The sequence below is a fragment of the Nyctibius grandis genome, chromosome 3, assembly GCF_013368605.1.
Source record: "Nyctibius grandis isolate bNycGra1 chromosome 3, bNycGra1.pri, whole genome shotgun sequence".
Classification (NCBI taxonomy): Eukaryota; Metazoa; Chordata; class Aves; order Nyctibiiformes; family Nyctibiidae; genus Nyctibius; species Nyctibius grandis.
Genome location: NC_090660.1, coordinates 95336532 through 95354669, shown reverse-complemented (window position 1 = coordinate 95354669; position 18138 = coordinate 95336532). Strand labels below are relative to the sequence as shown.

Below are 18138 nucleotides of genomic sequence, written 5' to 3'. Positions count from 1 at the left end.
AGTCCTGCATCTGGGCAAAAACAACCCCATGTACCAGTACAAGTTGGTGACAGACCTGTTGGAGACCAGTGCAGGGGAAAGGGACCTGGGGGTCCTAGTGGACAACAGGATGACCATGAGCCAGCAATGTGCCCTTGTGGCCAAAAGGCCAATGGCATCCTGGGGTGTATGAGAAGGTTAGTAGGTCAAGAGAGGTTCTCCTCCCCCTCTACTCTGCCCTGGTGAGGCCGCATCTGGAATATTGTGTCCAGTTCTGGGCCCCTCAGTTCAAGAAGGACAGGGAACTGCTAGAGAGAGTCCAACGCAGAGCCACGAAGATGATTAAGGGAGTGGAACATCTCCCTTATGAGGAGAGGCTGAGGGAGCTGGGTCTCTTTAGCTTGGAGAAGAGGAGACTGAGGGGTGACCTCATTAATGTTTATAAATATGTAAAGGGCAAGTGTCATGAGGATGGAGCCAGGCTCTTCTCAGTGACATCCACTGATAGGACAAGGGGCAATGGGTGCAAGCTGGAACACTGGAGGTTCCACTTAAATATGAGGAAAAACTTCTTTACGGTGAGGGTGACCGAACACTGGAACAGGCTGCCCAGAGAGGTTGTGGAGTCTCCTTCTCTGGAGACATTCAAAACCCGCCTGGACACGTTCCTGTGTGATATGATCTAGGTAGTCCTGCCCCGGCAGGGGGATTGGACTAGATGATCTTTCGAGGTCCCTTCCAATCCCTAACATTCTGTGATTCAGTGATTCTGTGAAGACAGCACTGGAATTTCCATGCCAGAAGTACCTTTTGCAAAAGTTATTCTTTCAGAAGAATATTTCTTTTCCCTTTAGCAGGATAGCTACACTCTTATCTGTAATGTAGTTAAGATGTCAACTGTCATTAGAAAGCAGTTTTGGTGAGAATTTACCATTTTAAAATGTTATCTTCCTTTCAAGAATCAAGAAACACTGTTAAAACATTAACAGCACACCCATTTATTACTTAGAAAATAAGAATGAATTAAAGCTTCAGAATACTTTCATGAGATCCCTTACTAATGCGTTTAAGAAATAAAAGGATTTCATAATATAGAATCATAGAATGGTTTGGGTTGGAAGGGACCTTAAAGATCATCCAGTTCCAAAACCCCTGCCATGGGCATAGACACCTTTCCACTAGTCCAGGTTGCTCAATGCCTCATCCAGCCTGGCCTTAAACACTGCCAGGGAGGGGGCAGCCACAACTTCTCTGGGCAGCCTGGTCCAGTGTCTCACTGCCCTCACGGGAAAGAATTTCTTCCTAATATCTAATCTAAATCTACCCTCTTTCAGTTTAAAACCATTCCCCCTCATCCTATCACTCCATGCCCTTGTAAAAAGTCCCTCTCCAGCTTTCCTGTAGGCCCCCTTCAGGTACTAGAAGGATGCTAGAAGGTCTCGCCGGAGCCTTCTCTTCTCCAGGCTGAAGAGCCCCAACTCTCTCAGCCTGTCTTCATAGGAGAAGTGCTCCATCCCTCTGATCATCTTTGTGGCCCTCCTCTGGACTCGCTCCAACAGCTCCATGTCCTTCTTGTACTGGGGGCCCCAGAGCTGAATGCGGTACTCCAGGTGGGGTCTCATGAGAGTGGAGTAAAGGGGCAGAATCACCTCCCTCGACCTGCTGGCCATGCTTCTTTTGATGCAGCCCAGGATACGGTTGGTCTTCTGGGCTGCAAGCATACATTACCAGATCATGGCTTGCAATCTGGGCCTGTGCAAACCGCATGAAGTTCAACAAGGCCAAGTGCAAGGTCCTGCATGTGGGTCAGGGCAGTCCCAAGCACAAATACGGGCTGGGTGGAGAATGGATTGAGAGCAGCCCTGAGGAGAAGGACTTGGGGGTGATGGTTGACGAGAAGCTCAACATGAGCCGGCAGTGCTCTTTCCTGTGAGGGTGGTGAGACACTGGAACAGGTTGCCCAGAGAACTTGTGGCTGCACCCTCCCTGGCAGTGTTTAAGGCCAGGTTGGATGAGGCTTTGAGCAACCTGGTCTAGAGGAAAGGTGTCCCTGCCTGTAGCAGGGCATTTGGAACTAGATGATCTTTAAGGTCCCTTCCAATCGAAACCATTCTATGATTCTATGATTCTATGTTGAGCTTCTCATCAACCATCACCCCCAAGTCCTTCTCCTCAGGGCTACAATGTTTCTGCAAAATGTAAGGGACTGAGTTCAAAGCATTTTTTTGAAAATGAAACCTTTGTATTCCATACATTTCCTTCTTTTAAATGAAAATGAGGCTAGATTTTGTTTCCATGTAGCACGTGAAAGTCTATATGTCACGAGAAAAGAAATGAAAAAAGATCATATTTGTCATTGTACATAATATCCCTCTGAGGAGACTATATTTTAATTTTCTAAAACATGTATTAGCTGTTTGTAGCTGTTATATGGGGCTGTATCTTCACATCCTCTCTGTAAATTTTTTTAGACAAGTCTTAAGACTGTGGTTAGACCTATTAGTCATATTTCACCAACTTATTGATGTAGTTTCAGAGGAATGGGTTGAGCAATGTCAAAGCCGGATCTGAAGTCATGGAAATAGAAAAATATCATTTTTCATCTGTACTAAAAAGAGCAGAACTACTTGGTTTAGTGTTCTTTTGGTCATGAAATTCTATAGAAAAGTTAACATTTTTTTCCTGCTTACAATAGTATCAAAATATTATGTAGCATGTAGTAACAAAATATTTTTCATGTAACATGTAGTAACAATGGTGAAAAAAAAATATAAAAAAAAGAGAAATGTAGTAATGCAAAATGTGTGGGCATAATTTAGAATTTGAAGTACCTACATAAAAGAATGTTTTATTAAAATACATGAGTCATTCTTCAGTTCTATGAACAGCAGCAGTAATTTTGACCTTTTCATTAAAGCTGTTTTTAAATGTTCCTACCATGCATCTGCCATACAGGTTAAATTCTGATTCTATAATATATATATGTACTTCGTCAAAACCCTACACATTTATTCCCAGTTATGATGTACCTGTACTTACTAGTATTCTTCCTGATATTTAACCAGTAGACATTTCTCTGGGAATTTCAAGCAAAGTTAATATGCTTTTTGTTCTAAAAATGTTTTCTATATTTGTTTTTCTTATCAGTCTATCATATTTAACAGATCATTTAACCTTCCTTAAAACATCATCTACTGTACAGCTGAATATAGAATTAAGTATTTTATTGAAGTGATTAGAATAAATACTAGTTTGTATTAGAAAAGCAGAGAAATACATTCCTTAAGACAAAACTGTTTCTTTAGATTATGGTGAAAACTCATTCTGTATTCAAATGCTTTCCTTTCTGAAAATTCTGTTAGGAATACAATACAGTTTGCCTTTTCATTTAATTTACTGTAATTAATTTTATAGGAACAGGTAAAAGCTCTGAAGAAATAATGCTTTATTCGGTACATAGTTCTATGCATGCATAGGCACACACAAACATGCCGCCTTCCTCGCTGTAGTTCATATTCCATGTGCTCTGTTGTTGGAACCTCAACTTTTTCTTGGAAGCACTTTGCAAATCCTGCTAGCAGAGATTATGAACCAGATAGGATAAACAGAAATCTTTACAATTTTACTGTATCTTTGCCTGTACTTTTTTTCACCCTTCCTTTACTGCACTATCTTGTCTGTCTGATTCTCGCAGGAGACATGGATTACAGCTGGTTGGACCATACGTCTTGGCATAGCAGTGAGGCATCCCCAATGTCTTTGGTGAGACATGTGGAGCCTTACCATTTAGCTTCCTTTGTCATTTCACATCTCCTTTGTTTTATTTACACCTTTGCATGTTTTCTTTTTTGTATCCTTTTTTTTATCCCACACCTATAGGGGACAGTCAAAGGGGAAAAAGAAAAACTAGTGAGCAGGCAGTTTTGTCGGATTCTAACACCTTATCCGAGAGGCAAAAGAAAATGGTGTGCTTTGGTGGCCACTCTTTGGAAGAGGACTTGGAATGGTCTGAGCCTCAGATAAAAGACTCTGGGGTAGATACGTGTAGTAGCACAACTCTAAACGAGGAACATAGCCATAGCGAGAAGGTACTGACCTTTTAACCTGCTCATTTGGTCTTTGTTTGCTCTCTGTCACTCATAAAAATAGTGCATAAAATAAAAGATAGGGTGTTTCTAGAGACAATGTAGCATTTCTTAAGGTGCAGAAAAGAAAAACAAATGAAAAGTCTCTGCATGCTTGCAGCTTTTATTGTTTGTCAGCCTAAGAAAAAAAATGAAAGGCATAAAGGAATGTTGTTCTTACGGTTGCATAATAGCATATCATGGTATTACCTTCAAATATAAAGTAATTAACAATAAGGATTCTACTGATTGGCTTATTTGATTTATTATGTTCAAAATCCTGGGGCTGAAATTAAATTAATAGTTTAAACCCCAGGTGGAAAAGGGAGAAAATTGTGTCTCTCTGCACAGAAAAGTTGTTTTTCTTTTTTCCCTTTCACTGTCATGGTTGTTCTTTTGTTTTGTTGACATGCCATTTTTGTGCAGTATCGTGGAGAATTAAAGGGTTTGCCATCTGCTTTGGTATTTTTTATTTTTGCTTTCTGTTTGGTGGAGATTATGATAAATCTTTTAGAGTTATTAGATGTAATGGGAGCAGATTTGTCTGTGCCTGCTAATTTTGCATGAAATAGAGCATGAAATAGTATTTTTCTGTGAAAAAGTGCTATGATTACACAAAATCAAATGTTAATATACAAGTATAACTGTGCCCATATATAGTAATGGAATAATAATGTTCACTGTAACTATGTTTCATATGTGAAGTAATTATTCCAAGAAACAAAAAATATATTTAAATAGAGTAATGACTATACCTTTTAATGTATTCTATAATTTTTAATGTACTACTACTGAGAGAAAATAAAACACTGGAAAAATTTGTCAGTCAGAAAAAAATGACACGTTTGGAATAGTGGAAAAAGAAGAAATGCCTTCTCACATCAAATTTCTGGTTTGAGTCAAATTTCTTTTCAGTATTACTTTTACTAGAACTCTACATTTGTTTTTGTCAGTGCTCAGGTGTGATTGTCACTGTGTGTAGATAACTATGTATAGTTGTCTATATCTGCCTAATTATCAAGATGCAAAGATCATTCTAGTTATTTACAAATTGGATTTAGTAAAATAGATAATGTTATTAAATATTAGACACACATTGTGATGGACTATATATCCAAATAAATATTTTCCAGCACAGTTTTCTGTCATTCTATTACATTAAGTATTAGTGTAATCATAATACTTTCATGGCACTTTAAAAATATATCAGGAAATGAAAAATATTACTGAAATATTTTTCTTTAAAATCCTCTTCACTGTATTTTCCATTAACACCATATGATAGCATCCAGTAACTTGGCAACCATCCAAAGATGGAGACCGTCTCATTGGTCGGATTTTGTTAAATAAACGACTAAAAGATGGAAGTGTGCCTAGAGACTCAGGAGCAATGCTTGGATTGAAGGTTGGTAATGAATAATTTTGGAACTAACAACTCTCTCAGTTAAACCGGTTACCTTTATAATGAAAGTATTCTCTTATTATATAGTGTATGTATACCGATATCTATAATGTCTTATCATTCTCAAAATTACAATATAGAAACATTTTATATTCAATTATCAAGACTAATTTTGCAGGGTCCCTGACAGACTGAAAAAAAAGTATTTTTCAGAAAAGTTATACATGTTTTCACAAGTTTGCTGAGAATATCTGCTCTGCAAGGCACTAATTGCATCCTTGCTGGGCAAGCCAAGCCCTGTCCACTTTCTTCAGTATTGAGCATTGCACCATGATATAACTTCTATTGCCCAAATGAGGGGAAAAATGTGAAAAATAAATTATCGCTCTTGAAGATCTGGGGGACATCTGGAAGTTAATGACATTTCAATCTGGAGTAGAGTCTGCCAAGGGAAGAGCCTGTTTCTGGATTTTTTTCCTCTCTGATTGTTTGATTTGCTAAATTTTAAATACACAAGACAGAAAATTATTTAGTACTTATTGTATATTATCACAAAATAATGTGCTTGCATCTTTTTCGTGATGCAGTACTCTTTGAACAAATTATGAAGCTATTGCTAGCTCATCTCTTGATCTCATTTTTGTGTGATATTACTTGCAGTTCCAGCAATACTAGTACAAGAATGAGAATGAATTATACACAGTAAAATAAACAAGCATGTATTTATTTTTAATCCACATCCTTGTTGTGAGAAATCATTGAGAAGTTTGATTAATTCTCCATTCTCTATTTAGCATGACACTGACTTCACTTTGAGTACACAGATTAGGCTATAGTCATACACTATAAATAGGGATTAGATCAGTGTAGTTACTTTTAAGATATACTAACATGCTTTGAAAATCTTTGAATTTTTTATTTAATTGACAAATAATTGCATTTTTAAGTTGGTGCAGAAGGCAGTTGAGCATCACTTTAGGTATGTGCATCTTAGTATCAGAAAATGCAAGAGAAGAGACTAACAGTGCCATGAGGAAGCAGTTTTTGTTTACACTTCTACGTTTAAAATTCTAAAATCTTCTATTACAAAGATGAACTCTTCACTGGGATTCATGAATAGTTTAGATTCAAGAGTAACTACGTTTTAATCTCAATAGACATCTGAAAAGAGTGATTTTCAGTGATTATTCCTAACCTGAATTTTCAAATATTTACATTACTGAAAGTAACCTAAACTGGATTTAGTATTACAAATTTTAAATTCCAATATGAAAAATGTTAAGAAACCTTAAGAATTTGAAGATTATGCAGTTATAATTGATTCTGATATTTGAATCTCCTGATTCTAAGATAAATAGTAAAGTCAAACCTGTTGAAGTTTCCTGTGGAGAAATCTTCGGTATGACAAGTATTTTCATCTGACTTTCCCAGCCAAAGTGGATTTGATAAATTGATAGAGATGCTTCATGCTTAGTGTGAACATCGTGAGTTCTGTTACATTAATATATCTGTTTTCAGTTAAAAAGTATTGAAGTAAGCAGTATAATGACCAATGCCTTACTTTTTTTGGGTGGTAATTTATAATACAGTGAAATACTATACATATATTTGCTAAAGTTTAAAAGCTTTAGCATTCTATATTTGCACTGTCTTTAAATTACACAAATAGCCAGAATAGATACAACCATAACTTGTCATAGCTAAAATTCTGTGCTGTTTTTTTCAAGTGTATCTGTCTTACCTGGACTACCTGAAAAGTAAGGAAATAATTGAATTCTTCTTTCTGTTGACAAAACATTTAGGTCATTTAAAGTAATTTTCATTCTGTGAAAATACTTCCTCTTTGAAACAGGTGGTAGGAGGAAAGATGACTGAATCAGGTCGACTCTGTGCATTTATCACCAAAGTTAAAAGAGGAAGCTTAGCTGACACAGTGGGGCATCTTAGACCAGGTATGTATCTGCTATAGATCTGTACTGCTGAGTCACTTTTCTAAAGGTGATAAAAAGAGAATGAGCTTAATTAGACGTGAAATTATGTTAAATTGATGTGATGAACTACTGCTGAATTCAACCTGACCTTCAGTTACTAGATTATTGACATTACTGCATTTGTGAAATATACAAATTCTCATGTTGTTTAAAATCATATTTTAACATTTTTATTCACATTTTCATACTCAAAATAATATTCCACTGCTGTCCTGCCCAGTTGTTTTGTGGTATATATTTTACTTAGAGCAAACCAAACTATTACAAATGTGGCAACAGAACTAGCTCGGCTAAGGAACTGCTTCTGTCCCAACATGCAAACCATGGATTGTTAGATTGGAGAATGTGCAAGAAATATAAACTGCTAACATAAGAACTATTTGAACCTTAAATACTAAACTTGTAGAGGTAAATGGATCTTCAAAATAGTAAGCTGATGAGATATGCTGTTTTAAAGTTCTGCATTTTCTAAAGAACATGTTGGGGTTCCTTTTAAGCCACAGCTGCCAAAGAGAGTAAGAGCTATATCTAATTCAGTAGGGGTCCTACTGATGATATTGTTTCACTGAACTTTACATATTTGAAGCTGAGCTGCATAAAACCTTTAATACTCAGGATTCTCCTTTATGGAGGACTGCAAACTTGTTCTACAACACAGGTTTCACAGTTCAGTAAGCTGACAGTAGAATGGCTTAAGTTCACAGCAGACATCCTAAGCAGTGTTATTACTGAAATTACAGGTGATGAAGTATTAGAATGGAATGGAAGGCTACTACAAGGAGCCACCTTTGAGGAGGTGTATAACATCATTTTAGAATCCAAACCTGAGCCACAAGTGGAGCTTGTTGTTTCAAGACCAATAGGGTAAGTAATTGCATAATTTTTGTTATTAAATATGATGAAAAAGTTGCAAAATTTCACTTTTAGGCCAGAGCATATCAGATTCATAAACACTGTAAACAGTAAAACTGTATGCAACATTCTGTAAACGAAAAGCATAGCTAGAATTATAGATCATGCCAGTAAGTAGAAAGAGCTGGTGTGAAATCCTGTATTCTCTGAGACAATCCCAGGCACTATCTGCTAATATGGTCAAAAATAGGTTCCCTTCTGTGGTTGTCTAGTTGGCTCTGAAGCTGTGGTTATACTCTTTATTGTTGCTATTCCTGATTAGTAACTTGAGCCTTGATTCTTATTTCTCCATTACCATTTTTATATAATATATATAAAATTATATATTTGTGTTTGGTCTATGAACTGATCATGAACTATTTACTGAGAGTCTGCAATGTAGAATTTTGCCCAAAATACAGTATGCTAATGACATGATCAATATGCTTTGGAAAGTCTCAAATCCACATTCTCATAAACTTCATCTATAAAATCTATTACATTATTGCTTGTTATCTAATACAGAACATATCAGAATGAATAGCTAACACTAGTGCTTGTCTAAACTGTGTTGCACTTTTTCTTTGGTGCTTTACATTGCCCAGTTTTCTTAACTTTCAGACCTATCTCTCAATGTCTAAACTTAAATTTTTCTTGCACAGTAATAGGACATTTCTAGTTGCTTTGTTATATTAGACTGTAAATACTTCCCCTTCTTCATCTGTTCTTTTTCTTCCAAGTTCCTACAGCCTACAGTCACATCCATCCCTATTTTACTTTTCCATTGGAAGTACCATAGCTGATCACACCAGGGTTGTTTACCACTGAATTTGAAGATGCTTACAGTTGTTAAGAATTTTCTCTTTTCACCGACAGAATTTATTACGATGTATATGACGCAACTGGACAGGGTGCTAGGTAATCTCATCTAGGATCCCTTTTCCATGTGAAGATGGACCAGATGGTCTTTCAAAATCCCTTCCAAACTGGGCTGTTCTACGATTCTATGATTCTATAATTATATATTAATAAATATATTTATCCCTTTATTTTGTATAAGATGCACACAATTATCTTACCTTCATATGAGAAAGTATAGGTAACATAACAACTAAAAATTAAGTACTAAAAAAAAATCTAGAACCATATAATTAGCAAGTTCGCTGATGACACAAAACTGGGAGGAGTGGCTGACGCAACGGAAGGCTGCGCAGCCATTCAGAGAGACCTGGACAGGCTGGAGAGTTGGGCGGGGAGAAATTTAATGAAATATAACAAGGGCAAGTGTAGAGTCCTGCATCTGGGCAAGAACAACCCCATGTACCAGTACAAGTTGGGGGCAGACCTGTTGGAGAGCAGCGTAGGGGAAAGGGACCTGGGGGTCCTAGTGGACAACAGGATGACCATGAGCCAGCAGTGTGCCCTTGTGGCCAAGGCGGCCAATGGCATCCTGGGGTGTATTAGAGGGGTGTGGTTAGTAGGTCAAGAGAGGTTCTCCTCCCCCTCTACTCTGCCCTGGTGAGGCCGCATCTGGAGTATTGTGTCCAGTTCTGGGCCCCTCAGTTCAAGAAGGACAGGGAACTGCTAGAGAGAGTCCAGCGTAGAGCCACGAAGATGATTAAGGGAGTGGAACATCTCCCTTATGAGGAGAGGCTGAGGGAGCTGGGTCTCTTTAGCTTAGAGAAGAGGAGACTGAGGGGTGACCTCATTAATGTTTATAAATATGTAAAGGGCAAGTGTCATGAGGATGGAGCCAGGCTCTTCTCAGTGACATCCCTTGACAGGACGAGGGGCAACGGGTGCAAGGTGGAACACAGGAGGTTCCACTTAAATTTGAGGAAAAACTTTACGGTGAGGGTGACCGAACACTGGAACAGGCTGCCCAGAGAGGTTGTGGAGTCTCCTTCTCTGGAGACATTCAAAACCCGCCTGGATGCGTTCCTGTGTGATATGGTCTAGGCAATCCTGCTCTGGCAGGGGGATTGGACTAGATGATCTTTCGAGGTCCCTTCCAATCCCTAACATTCTGTGATTCTGTGATTCTGTGATAATCTGAGGATGGAATTTCAGTGAGGATAATTTGTTATGGGTTCAGCTACAACAGGAACTAAATGTGTTTAACACATCAGGAACTTAATGTGTAGGAATTTAATTCGGTTTGACAATTTTAAACGAACTTGATAGATAATAACAAAACCTGCCTTATCTTGTCAGTGAGATGAGAGGCTATCTCCTACATACTTATTAAATTGCAACCCCTTTAGGGGAAAGGCTGTATCGTCTGTCTTATCCTTAAAAACCTTTGCATAACTTGGGAGTTGTAGGTATACTAGTAATGCTAAGGCACAGGCTACATTGCTAGAAAAATATTGTCTCAGAAAAGGGGGTTTCAAATTCATTTCATACAGGTGTAAGATCTTTCATAGTTTCTCTCAAACAAAAGTTTATAGCAAAAGTTTCAAGGAACTGCTCACATCTTGAAAATATTCCATTTTTTTTCTCTTTCTGCATTCTCTTGATTGTGCAAAACCTCCCGTATTCTTTCCTGTGATTACATATTTACTGTCTGTTTTTTACTGTCCTTATCATCATGTCTTCTGTTATGTTACCATGTGCTCCTCTTGCTGTCACGAGAACGGCTCATTGATAATTCCTTAAAGAAAGTGATGTGGGCTCTCAAGGTGCCTTCTTCAGCATTAAGTGCTTGCTACATTGTCTGAAGAGCTGAGCCAGATAAGGGCTAAAAAAGTTGTTCTGTGTACTTGATTCCCAGTATCTTTTTGCAGTAGATGTAAAAGAGGGTTTTCATCTCCAAAACTCCAGTTACTAATCTGAATGAGTTTATAACTAAAGTCTCAGTGATGAATACTTTCTGCAACTTGGTAAGGTTTTAGATTCTGTTTAGATGTATGTAACTTTTTGGATTTTGATATTAACAATATAACTTCAGAAATGTTTTTCATGAGATCTGAGCTGATGAACTGGAAATACTGTGTTATCTTCTCAGTTTAGGAGATTTCTGGTCATAGTCAAATGGACTACAGAAATTAATATCTTATTCTTGCCCAAGGAAACATAACACCATAGGTCTGTGTTCTGCCCCAGGGAAAAAAGTTCCAATGTATTTAAAATCATTAAAAGTTCAGGTTTACCAGATGTATGAAGTGATTATTATTTAGATTAGAATAAATGGTGTCCACTTGAAGGATTTCAATTCTGCATTGAGGTATATCCTGTTACTTATAAAGAGTCCCTTGATGGTCTCACGGCAATGCACTAACTCATGCCAGAAATCTTCAGTTACTAGCAATTAACTTAGCTGAGAAAGAGAACCTATTGTCATATCCTGATATTCTGAATACAAAATCAAATTCCAGTAAATATTATTTTTAGTTCTTCATTTTATTGTGAACTGACTGCTATGAAAACTGAAGATAGCAAGCTAAACTGACAAAGGAAGATAAAATGGGAAGCTCCTTTAAAAAAAAATAAATGATCATACCATTTTGGCATGCAATTTATCCCTTTTGCTATCTTAAAATAAAAATTGATGGCCAAGACGCTATTGTATGTGAGCCGGCTGTCTCTCATACATACTCATTTCTTATCTATTTTCTGCTTTCTGATTCTCAGAAGTAGTTATTTTAAAATGCATGTTATTTTCATAGTTACTACTAGTTAGAGTTTGGAAGGAATGATGCATTGTGTTTTATTAATTATACTATACAATGTTCTTGCAATGGAACATATCTTAAAGTGTAGAGAGATAGATACCTAAAAGTACTTCTGCTTCTCCTACATCTGTTTATCTCAGTGAGAGTTCCTTGTAAGAAATACAGCTCACACTACTGTGAAATACTGGGATCTGTATGCTTTAGGAATATAAAAGATAGTGTTCGAAGCTTTCAAGTTTATTGTTTTAGCTATCTATAGAAAACTCATATTCAATCTGTTCAGTGATACATGTTTTCAAGGTTTTCTTCTCAAACTCATATGATAGAAATACTTTTTTAAAATTACAGGTTAGGTTCAGGAGTGTATTTCTGAGTAAAGTAATAGGCGAGTATTGGGTCCTTTTATAAATTTATAAATTCTACAGATATCAAATATGCAAACTGAAATATTTACTTCTTCAATAGCCCTTCTAAGTTTCTGGCAAGTTTTGCTTACTAACAACAGAGACAGTGATGTTTTTCTTGTCCACAGTGGGCAGTTACAGCAGTTGCATGTCTTCTGATTAATTTGAATATTGGGTACTGTGCATCAATTTACTTGGAAAGATTCCTCAAACTGCTTAGTAAAGCTGTCTTTCTAGTGAGTCTTGAAAAATGTTTGGAAACTGTATAACAAAAGGGAACTAGACAAGTTTTATTTATATATAGTACAGACTCTTTTTTCATTGTATGAGTAGATAACACTGAAAACATTTTTAACTTTCCCTTTCCTTTTCATACACCTTTCTGGTGGGTTGATCTTGGCTGGCCACCAAACGCTCACCCAGCCACTCTTTCCCTCTCCCTCTCCCTCGTCAGCAGGACAGGGGAGAAAATAAGATGGAAAAGCTCAGGGGTCAAGAGAAGGATGGGGAGATCACTCAGCAATTACCATCATGAGCAAACCAGACTTGACTTGGGGAAAGATTAATTTAATTTATTAGGAGTAAATAACAGCATAGGATAGTGAGAAATAAAAAACACTAAACCCATCTTCCCCTCACCTCTCTTCTTCCCAGGCTCAGCTTCACTCCTTTGTTCCTGACTTTCCTGCCTCCCTCCTGTGGAGCAGTTCAGGGGATGGGGAGCGGGGGTTGCGGTCACTCCTCCTCCCCCTCCTCTGACCTTGGTGTCTTCAGGGATGTCGCGCTCATGTTTTTTTCTCCCCACTCCTCTCTCAGAGCTGCCGCACAGCTTTTTTTTACCCTTTCTTAAATGTGTTATCACAAAGGTGTCACCACCTTGGCTGCTGGGCTCAGCTGTGCCCTTTGGTGGGTCCGCTGGAGCTGGCTGGAACCGGCTGTGTCCAGCACGGGGCAGCCCCGGCCTCTCCTCACAGAGGCCACCCTGCAGCCCCTGCCAGCACCTGGGCACCAACACCCAATGCAGCCTTGAAGAAACCAACTCCACTGGAACACACATCATGATTTTAAACGTTGTTCTTGCTGTGACGGAGCTGAGGCTTTTCACCTTGCTTGGTTTTGCTCAAATACCTCCAAAATTATTTATTAGCATATTGATAGTTTTTATTAGCATACAGTAATGTTTACCCCTCAGAGGAAGAATATGTTCCTTTGGGGGGTGGGTGGCTGTAATAAGGTACTTAGTCATTGCATCTGAGCGCTTTAAAATTACATAGCTGTACACAGAATTTAATTCAGGTGATGCAACATCTCATGTATATGCAAGTATACAATTTTGCCAAATGAAATTAATCATCTTATTTAGTCATGTAAAAGGTGAGGTTGTCCAAATTTGGGGTTCAAGGACAGTAAAGGACATATTGGGATAGCCATTATTGGCAGTTCAGTATGTTTGAGTGATGGTCCAATAAATTTAATTAATGTATAATGTCATAATGAAGTCTGCTACTCAGTTTTAGTCTACCATTAACTCTGAGATTCTTTTTTAATTTACTGAATTTTTTATTTGTGACTGTGCAGCCTCTCTCCTGTATTCACCAACCACTTGTTCTGTAGGCTTTAATTTGCCACTGAAATTATTTATACTGGATAAAAGATAAATTTTCCCCGTGCTGAAGACAGCCAGTAGATCACATACCTTTCCTGAGGCATTCCGTAGTGGCTTGAGAAGTGTTATAGTGTAACTGAAATTTGAATATGCTTGTTAGATAAAGGATCAGCCTGTCTTACTTTTCCTGATTTCAGGGACATTCCCAGAATACCTGACAGCACACATGCACAGCTGGAGTCCAGTAAGTTTCAATTGTGGGGTAGGAAAATCTTCTCTCTCTTTTATGTAAGCACAAATAAATTGAAAAATGTCATCTACAGTCAGTATAGATCTCATCTCTTTGTCTGTATTTGTCTCAGTATGTCATCTTACCATATAATCTATCTATCTTTGTTTAATAATGAATTATCGAAATTTGGGATATTTTGATTTAGGCTTGACAGTTGATTATAAGCTTAGGCTCTTTTTGATTGAAAAGAAAAGCATAATTCTAACTAATATACAAGAACATTAATAGTAATTTTTAATTTCCTGTTTTGTTGGTTTGCATTTCAATTGAACCTTATAAACAAAAAATGTGGATGAAATGTGCTTTATTTACAACCTGAGAGGCAGCTGGTTTGAAATCAGAATACTTCTACTTTATTAGAACTTTTTAGCACTCTCTAAATCCGCTAAACCAGTATTTCATGTGGGGAAAAATAACATTCTTTGGCTTAGATCTGATAAGATGGATTTCAGCTTTGAGTTATTTTTTATCATTATTTTAGAACTCTAATAGAAGCCACAAATAAATGCAGTGGCATAAACTTGATTACAATAATATGAAAAACTCCTTCAATAACTTCTCACTGATAGCCAAGTCTTAAAATAAAATCCATTTTATGTTTTGTGAGATGTGGAATGTCTTTTGTATTTATAAAAATACTTTACTTTTACTCAATGTTTTATATGTTAAAACTTGTCCTTGAATAGTTAGCAGACCTTGTAGATTTGAAACAAAATGCACAAAAACATTACATGCATCTTGATGTTCTTGTAAAATTCTAATTAAAAATTAGTCTGGTTATACAAGATAATAAGTGCCCTTCAGAAGACCGAATTCCATTCACCATAGTAAAGTATTTACATTACTATTTAGGAACTTTGGTCTTCAACTTACTGACATAATTACAGTCAGAAATATCTGAACAAACTATTTTTCATTCTATATGCTTCAGATGACTTTTTATAGCTATAATAAACTTGGAAAGCATTTGATTGTATCTGAGCAACAAAAGATTGAGTATCATTATTTGGTAATTTTAAATAGATAAAATAGTGAAATTTATCACAACTTTATTGTATGTTTGGTTGTATTTGTACATTTTTTTCTTTAAAGAACATTTGTGAAAAATGCATAAGTGCTACTATTTATAAAATATATTTATGTATAATTACAGGTTCTAGTTCATTTGAATCTCAAAAAATGGACCGACCTTCTATTTCAGTGACTTCTCCTATGAGTCCTGGCATGTTAAGGGATGTTCCACAGTTCTTGTCTGGACAACTTTCAGTATGTAAACATTTCATTATATTAGTGTTGTGCTTTTTGCAGCATATACAACTCTCACTGCAGAGTGCAAGCTTTCTCTAACATAAATTTCTTGTTAAACTAGCTAAATTTTATGGTTAATGCTATATATCTCAGTGTAGACAGGGCCACATCATAAGGACATTCCATTTTATTAGCTTTTGGAAATTTTCTGTATGTTGAATTTGAGAGAGATATATATATATGTATATTTATCTAGTAAGCTAGATTGGTAGAGTAAAATTTTCAGAAAGGCCTAATCTTGGCCTCCAGTTATGTTTGTGCTGTTGAGCGTATACAGTTTCTCAACTGTAACACTTAGATGTACAGTTGGTAGATTTTATTACTCGTATGCTTGGAAAATAATATTGCCTATTTCTTATATACCAGCTTTTATATATACCTTTCCCCAGATATCCCTTTCATTGTTGACTAATGTTGTATTCTTTGTACCAGTGTTATTCACTTTTGTTCTTCACTCTCACTGAGAACAAAGTTCATTACCTGAATGTTTTCTTTAAAAGAGTAATTTTTTGTACTAAACTGAAGAACGTGGGTTTTGTACACCTTTCTGTGTCATTTACAACTCCAAAGTGTGATTTTTCAAAAGTGCTCAGTTGTGGCCTGGTACATGTTGAAAAGGAGAGGAAAATGGAATGGAAGCAGTGCAAAACTGGTGTTAAACAAGTTTGAAAATGTCACATTCATATTTCTTCCAAGTTGTTTATGTTAAGATAATGAGTGCACCATAAAATATGCATGAAATCTAAGCAGATTGTTTGTAGGTCTCACAGAAATGGTTTATGGTATTGATAGAGGAGAGGAAGAAATATTTTTCCATCTGTTCAGCAGCCATGTTGGCTCCATTTTGCAATGCATGAGACATTTTTTGTTTTGCTCGTCAGACCAGCCATCTACACTATGTAATTTTTAATTTTCTGTAACTGTTGTACTTAACTGCTTTGAAAGACTCAATCCTTTGGCTAAATGGAAAACTAGAAATCTTGACTGTAGAGTGCAGAATGCTTTGCACAAAATACAATGACATGAACATGAACTGTCAAAAGACACAGACTGAGGTTTCTAAAAACCAAATGAGTTTTACAAGACAGCAAAAATTGTTGATAGTGAAAACAGGGGGGGAAGAAATGTCTTTTGGATAAATCTCATAAAAGATTAGGCTGTCAAATAGTTTTGGTTCCTGGCTCCCAGCATGAAATTCAAGAGCCAGAGTTAGCTGCTCAGACATCCAATGCACAGGCACTGCGGAATGATGATCCAAATAGGAACCACACAGAACTGACTTCCTCACTTTCTTTTTTATTAGTAAAGTCAGTAAATCTGTTGATTTTGTGGTTTGATAGGATATAGCAGTCTGAGGTGCATAAGAATAGTACCAGGAGATTTGGAGGTATATTCTAATTTACTGAGAATAACAGAATTCACAAGGTTCTATGGCTCAGAATGGCATATAAATTCAGTGTTCAACTCAAGAAGGCATCATTCCTATTTTTAATTATTTTTTGTTCGTTTCAAGATATGAATGCCTTTATTAATAAGTTTATAGCATTTCTTTCCATCTAAGGAAACCAAATAATATTGAGATATTTAAAGATCTTTCCTACGTTTGTCCTCTTTGTACTCCCTTATATACTGTATGCAATTATATACAATGCTCCCTACGACACAATATCCTTGTTTCCCTTGGAGAGCAGCTGGTATCTGAGAACACACAGCTCCAGTTGACTGACACCGAAGTCAGAAATGCTAGCTAACTCTCTAAGTTTAAGTCCCACTGTCTCAATGTAGACACCTAACATCAGTAGAGTTTGAAAATTCGGACAGTTATCTTACCTCACCAGCTAAAGAAAAGTTGGAAATAGCTGTATTTCCTGTTAATCATGTTAATGGCACAACCCAGCTCCTGATGCTGTTGGCTCAAGGCTTTGGGAGGCTAGTACTAAACCTTTTGCTTTGCGAGGAAGGGCGGCTGTCACAATGTATGAAGATGGTGTGGATAGATAGCAACATGGCAACTAACTGGGAACATTGAAATGTGTAGACTAAAATATATTTTTAAAAAGATGACTTTAAGAGAATTGAAGTATTCTACAGGAACAGTTTTTTCAAAACACTAAATATCTGTAGTTTCTTTTTGATTGGATATTTTAAGTTAGTTTTGAAAAATCACAAGTTTTTTGACTTTTCAGATTTGCAGATTTCCATGTCTTGAAGGTAGTGCAATAAATAGTTTTTCCTTCACTTTTTAAAATTTTCTCATTTTATAACTTTAAGAAGTTTTGAAACTTGGGAAGAGTTAGTGAAAAAAACAACTCTTCTTGGAGTCGGAGATGTTTTGAAAAATTAGAATGAACTGAGATTTTCTAATTTTGGACATTTAGCAGAGGTGAAGTAATAGGGAAAAAATGAGTTTTTAAAATCTCCTCAAGTTCCAAAAAAATATTTTAGTTTAAACACTACAAAATGGACA

The 18138-nt window shown here is 36.6% G+C and overlaps 1 protein-coding gene across 40 annotated transcripts in view; it reads left to right on the top strand.

Moving 5' to 3' along the window:
* The window catches only part of RIMS2 (regulating synaptic membrane exocytosis 2), a 531876-nt gene that overhangs the window by 291312 nt on the left and 222426 nt on the right, over positions 1 to 18138 (top strand). For 27 of the 40 annotated variants that reach the window (XM_068395882.1, XM_068395877.1, XM_068395860.1 and 24 more), the window contains 6 exons: positions 3674 to 3741; positions 5389 to 5508; positions 7358 to 7457; positions 8237 to 8360; positions 14269 to 14315; positions 15517 to 15629. In XM_068395882.1, coding sequence (XP_068251983.1) covers positions 3674 to 3741; positions 5389 to 5508; positions 7358 to 7457; positions 8237 to 8360; positions 14269 to 14315; positions 15517 to 15629 — 572 coding nt within the window. Of the gene's footprint in view, positions 1 to 3673; positions 3742 to 3858; positions 4068 to 5388; positions 5509 to 7357; positions 7458 to 8236; positions 8361 to 14268; positions 14316 to 15516; positions 15630 to 18138 lie in introns of all 40 variants that reach the window. The other 13 variants (XM_068395878.1, XM_068395859.1, XM_068395866.1 and 10 more) reach the window with 1 other exon arrangement.